Here is a 6,000-nt window from a genome sequence, read left to right on the forward strand (position 1 = left end):
CTACCTACACAATTTATTTCTGGCCTCCTCAGACACAATGATGGAGCAGATAAAGCTGAAGAGCAGTCCATGTGAAGATGAGCCAGGGGTCCCAGTTGATCACAAGCTCAGTAACAACCACCAACAGTATGTGGGAACCCAGAAAGCTACTCTTAGGCCCCGCTAATAGAGGTAGAGTATTCAGAGCAAGGGAGGTGAAAATGCCATGCGCTTTGTAGTGCTTAGACCACAAAGATTTGGGTTAATTCTGATCAATATTTTTCAGAAGGGAAAGAGACTAGTTAGAGTTTGTTCAGGGAAGATTGAGCAGACCAAGAAAGTAGGACTGTTTCGCTTGAATAAGAGCAAGCACAGAGAGACACAACTTCTATTTTTAGATATAAAGGAGGCAAAATATGTGAATTTAAGAGCATTGGCTTTGTAGTTTGACCCTGCTAGATTCAAATCCCAGCTCTAAAACCTTCTAGCTGTATTACCCTGGGCAAGTTGCTGATCCTCTCTGAGCCCCAGTTTCCTCATCTAGTAAGTGGACATAATAGCAACTGCAACTTCATGTGGTTGCTGAGGGGTTAAAATAAGGTCACACATCTGAGTGCTTGGCCCCTGGTCGGCAGGCAGTGAGTATTTATCTGCTGAATGAGTGACTGCATGGATGGGCACATGGGTGCACACCCTGGGTAAGAACTTCTGATCTAGGCCAGCCCCTTCTCCATTTAACAAATGCGGAGACCAAGGCCCCAAAGGAGAGGTTCATCCAGGGTCGCACACAGGGGGAGCAGTGGAGAGACTGAATGGGCTGTTAAGGGGCTGGTACTGAGGATTTCACCTGTGGCTGGGAAATTGTTAATGTTCCTTCCAGCTCTGAAAATTCTGAGGCCCCTGTGAGTCCACACAAACCGCTTCCCATCTCAGTGACAAAAGAGTGAGGTCTGTGTGGTCATTAAGTGCCACCTGTTGGTCAAATATGGACTTGCAGGTGCAGGCTCCATGAATCCCTTCACCGATCAATATAGTCTCCCTGGGCTGGGGGAATAGCTCCCCCCTCCCTCTCCCTCACACTCAGTATCCCAGGCCCCTTTGCCCCCAGGACCGGGACTTCATCATGACCTTCAACACATCCCTGCACCGCTCCTGGTGGATGGAGAATGGGCCAGGCTGCCTGGTAACACCTGTTCTGAACTCCCGCCTGGCTATGGAGGACCACCATGTCATCTCTGTCACTGGCTGCCTGCTTGACTATCCCTACATTGAAGCCCTCAGCAGCGCCCTGCAGATCTTCCTGGCAGTAAGTCCTTCTGTCCCCCACCCTACACACACTTCCCGATCCCTTTCTTTAGCTCTGGTTGAGGGGATGGGTTGGGCACGGTGGCTCACGCCTGCAATCCCAGCACTTTGGGAGGCCATGGCAGGTGGATCACCTGAGGTCAGGAGTTCAAGACCAGACTGACCAACATGGAGAAACCCCGTCTCTACCAAAAATACAAAATTAGCTGGGCATAGTGGCACATGCCTGTAATCGCAGCTACTCAGGAGGCTGAGGCAGAAGAATCGCTTGAACCCGGGAGGTGGAGGTTGCGGTGAGCCGAGATTGCACCATTGCACTCTAGCCTGGGCAACAAGAGGGAAACTCTGTAAAAAAAAAAAAAAAAAAAAAAAAAGAGGGGATGAACCTAGGTCTTCCGCCTGTCTGTCCTTTTGTCTGGAGCTGTTTCCATATCCTGTACCACCTTCCCTCACCCCTGCCCCAGCCCCTGTGCAGAGTGAACAGGTTTAGTGAGTAGGATGAGGCATCAGACTATGAATCAATCCTGGGTTTAAATGCTCAATACACCCACTATGTGACTTTAGACAAGTCACCTGCCTTCTCGGAGCTTGTTTCCTTATTCACAAAAAAGAATGACAATATCAGCCTCAGAGTTGTGAGAATAAGAAAGTGACCCCAGTGGTCGTGATGCCTCATGCCTGTGGACCCAGCTACTTGAGAGGCTGAGGCAGGAGGATCACTTGAGCCCAGGAGGTTGAAGCTGAAGTGAGCCATGATTGCACCACTGCACTACAGCCTGGGTGACAGAGTGAGACCCTGTCTGAAAGAAAGAAGGAAAGGAAGGGAAGGGAAGGGAAGAAAAAAAAAAAGAAAGAAGGAAAGAAAGAAACTCCAAGATAGGAGTAGTTCCTGTTTCTAGAAGGGCCAGTCCTATCCTAGGCACTTTGTACCCACAAAGTCACATAATCCTCTTTCTTCTTAACAAGCCATAAGGTATTGCCCAAGTCCAACTGGGAAAACTGAGGCTCAAAGAGGTAAAATGATTACTCGTCTCAAGTTACACTTTCAGAAGAGTTAGACCATGTATGCTTGACTTTAAGGTGAAAACATTTAACTGGAAGTTGTTACGGTTTGCCTTCATCCTGGCATGCCTCCTCCCTTGCCAGTCAGGGCGTACAGGGCCCAGCAGGGGGTGGAGGAAGAGGTTCCCACTCCTCCTTCCCTCCCTGACGTGTCATCTCCACTCCCAGCTGTTCGGCTTCGTGTTCGCCTGCTACGTGAGCAAAGTGTTCCTGGAGGAGGAGGACAGCTGTGAGTAAGGCGCCCCTGGGGAAGTGGGGAATCTGGCCCCGCGCCTTCAGCACCCTGGACAGAGGCCTGTGATAGGCCGCGGCGGGAGGGAGCCCAGGGTCGGCCACGGGCCCCTTTCAAGGGGAAGAGGCGGCTGGTATGGAAGGCTCTGCATACCAGCCCGTTCCAGGCTGGGGTCCAGACGTCCAGGTGCCCAGTCTCTGGCCCCAGCACCCCCTTTCCCCAATCTCGCCCCACCCCCATCAGAGGTCTTGTCCCGTTTAGAAGCTCGAGCCCCGCCCCCAAGAGCCTTCTCTCCCATAGGACTGAAAGCCTCCCAGGCCCAAGCCTTAAGGACTGGGGCCTGACCCTCCGCTGGCCCGGCCCTGCCGCCTCCAGATCCCCAGAGGCCCATCCCTCAGGGTCCAGCCGAAGCCCCGCCCCACGTCCTGCACGGGGCCTGACCCTCGCCCCTCCCCTCCCCATGGCTTCTCTGGCTCCGCTTCCTAGTGTGGGAGTCCTGCCCTCAGATTCTTCCCCTTCAGGACCCAGTCTCCCTCTCCTCGCCCCCGCCGCCGATCCCTAACATGCGCCGCCCCTCTTCCGCAGTTGACTTCATCGGCGGCTTTGACTCCTACGGATACCAGGCGCCCCAGAAGACGTCGCATTTACAGCTGCAGCCTCTGTACACGTGGGTCCTGGCCCCCTGCTGGCTTGGGGAGGCCCGGGCATCGGGGTTGCGAAAAGGAGGGGACGGAGGAGTGGGCAGGGCAACCGGGTCTCTCCGCCCCATACTTTCGAGATCCACTCTCCCTAACCTGCCTTTGTTTCCGGCAGGTCGGGGTAGCCTCTGTCCCGCGCCCACCCCGGCGCCTCGCCCTGGGCCGCTGGACTGACCGCAGCTGACGCGAGCTCGGGCCAAGGCACAGGCGCGCCCCCTGGTGGCCTGCGCGCTCACTGCAGCCTGCGCTCGCCCCCGGGTCTGCAGCTGGAGATGAGGACTTGGACTTGGACTTGGTCTTGAGCTTGGCTCTTCGCAGCCCGGACTTCGGAGGAGTGGGGCGGGGCCGGGGAGGGGCACCACGGGTTTTTGGTTTTTTGTTTGTTTGTTTGTTTGTTTTTAATCTCAGCCTTGGCGTGAGCTGGGGCCTTCCTCTCTTCTCCAGCCTCTCCCTTTCACTCTTCACCCAGCATCCTGCCCCCCTGTCCAAAAACAGCAGGACATCAGACCCATCCCATCCCACCACACTCACTCACCAGCTTGGGGAAAGCTACTGTGAACTAGGAGCAGGATTCCTGGGTTCTAATCGCAGGTCCATCACCGACTGTGACGTCTAGCAAAGCCCTTGCCCTCTCTGAGCCTCCGTTTCCGCACCTCAAATAATTAATCCCTTAGCAAATGGACTCTTTTAGACTTCTCATTTAACTCAATTCCCTGAGCTAGACTGGGATTAAAATTCTCATTTTGTGGTACATTAAAACTGAGGCCCAGAGATGTGATTTGCTTGAGGCCACACAGCTAGATTTTTGGTGGAAGTGGGCCTTGAACACAGTGTGCTTTCTGCAGTTTCTGACTGTAAAACCCAGTGTCTGCTCTCTGAGTTCCATTTCCAAGCCCCCCTCCATTTTGGACCTATGTGGTCTCCACCATATTCACACACCACAGCCACCACTTGCCAATGCCTCTCTTAAAGCAATATACCCATTCGTTCTCCTATTGGGAACCGGATGGATGAAGCCCTAAATTCAGCCCCACCCACAGAGAAGCCTTCCTACGCTCAGCCTCTGTCCACCCTTGGCAAATCTTTCAAGCTCTCTCCTCCAGGAAAGTGGGGCCCCAACTCAGTCACCCCACCCCCTTCTAGGTCCCTGAGGCTGGTTCTACTGTATCCCCATCACCTCCACAACTCCACTCACCCCTGACGGCTCCATCCACCTCACCAGTTGGAAGGCTTGTGGTTTCAGAGAGGAGCAATGCTGGTCAGCGCTGCCCAGACTCCAGTGTTTACAGATCACCAGCGTTTACAACCAGTCCAATGGCCAGAAGCCTCCTCTAACAAGCCCAGAAGGAGTTCTGAAGGGGCAGATGGGGGTGTGAGTAGTGGGGGATTCGGGATTGCCGGCACCCTCACCCTTCCTTGGGGGCAAGTAGAGGTGAGAACACTTTCCCTACCTCCCTCCACAGACACTCCTGAGGACGCTGCATCCCATCCACTGCCTGGTGCGTCCATAGAGAGAGGATCAGGTCTCAGCATTTCATCTGGGAAAGAGGCATGGCCCTGGGTTAGAAAGGAGGGCAGGAGACATGGAGGAACTGGGGGGCCCCAGATGGTGCAGATGGTTTGCACACCTGAGCCTGTCTGTGGTGACCATTCCGCTCCTCGCCCACTACCCTCCAATCTATCATTCCCTACTCTCTAAGACCAAAATATCCTGAGCGAGGCTGGCAACCCCACCCCACCATCCCAACTGCAAGCAGCCAGCCCCAGGAGTTCTTCTGGCCCCCACAGGCATGGAGCTCCCAGCTGGTGGGTACAGCTTGAGAGGGGAGCAGCTCCCTCAGGCTAAGCTACTGCCCTTCACTGGGCCAGCCCTGCCTCCAGCCCTCACCTCTCACCCCCACTCTCCCCCAGGCCCCTTTCTACTCAACGGGTGTAGCCACTGGTGCTTTGAAGCCTTTTGTTTTTATAAGACGGTTTTTGCAAGGGGACCAAGTTCTCTTTTCACTGGGACCTTGCAAGGAGGGGAGTGCTCTCCTGGTTTCTGTGCAGGCGGGTTGATTAAAGATGGTGTTTTCTTCTCTATCTTCCTGTGCTGCCCATTGGGTCTATAGAACTTTCTAAGTGAGAAGTCCCTGCACGAGGGCAGGCAGGAATGATTTGATGTTGATGTTATCAAATATTCCTGGGGTGGCCAGGCACGGTGGCTCATGCCTGTAATCCCAACACTTTTGAAGGCTGAGGTGGGCAGATCACGCGAGGTCAGGAGTTTGAGACTGGCCTGGCCAACATGATGAAACCCTGTCTCTAATAAAAGTACAAAAATTAGGCAGGGCCGGAAGGCCAAGGAAGGAGAATCACTTGAACTTGGGAAGCAGAGGTGGAGTGAGCTCAGATGGCGCCATTCTACCCCAGGCTCAGTGATAGAGCGAGACTCCGTCTCAAAAAAAAAAGAAGAAATCCTGGGGCACTGGCCTGTGACTCTGACTGGGTGTGTAGCTTTAGGCAACTCACTCTCCGTCTCTATAGTCATCCAAAAAAAAAAAAGAAGCAGAGGTCAAACAAAATCAGTGGGTTCCCAAATGTGGCTTCATAATCCCTTAGAGATCTTCCTACTTATTTTCGTGATAAAATGCATTTTAAGTTTATGCTTTCAAATATCCTTTGCATCTTGGCTCTTCCTGAGAATTCAGTTCCGGGTGTGGAATGAAGTGACACACAGTGCTT

At 53.6% G+C, this 6,000-nt stretch overlaps 1 protein-coding gene across 2 annotated transcripts in view; it reads left to right on the forward strand.

Moving 5' to 3' along the window:
* The window catches only part of NKAIN1 (sodium/potassium transporting ATPase interacting 1), a 60,264-nt gene extending 54,908 nt beyond the window's left edge, over window positions 1–5,356 (forward strand). For both annotated transcript variants that reach the window (XM_054538427.2, XM_002811145.4), the window contains 4 exons: window positions 1,088–1,285; window positions 2,515–2,575; window positions 3,164–3,245; window positions 3,392–5,356. In XM_054538427.2, the coding sequence (XP_054394402.1) occupies window positions 1,088–1,285; window positions 2,515–2,575; window positions 3,164–3,245; window positions 3,392–3,401 (351 nt within the window). In that variant the 3' untranslated portion in view covers window positions 3,402–5,356. The remainder of the gene's footprint in view (window positions 1–1,087; window positions 1,286–2,514; window positions 2,576–3,163; window positions 3,246–3,391) is intronic.
* Window positions 5,357–6,000: the final 644 nt, after the last annotated feature.

The sequence above is a fragment of the Pongo abelii genome, chromosome 1, assembly GCF_028885655.2.
Source record: "Pongo abelii isolate AG06213 chromosome 1, NHGRI_mPonAbe1-v2.0_pri, whole genome shotgun sequence".
NCBI classification, from domain to species: domain Eukaryota; kingdom Metazoa; phylum Chordata; class Mammalia; order Primates; family Hominidae; genus Pongo; species Pongo abelii.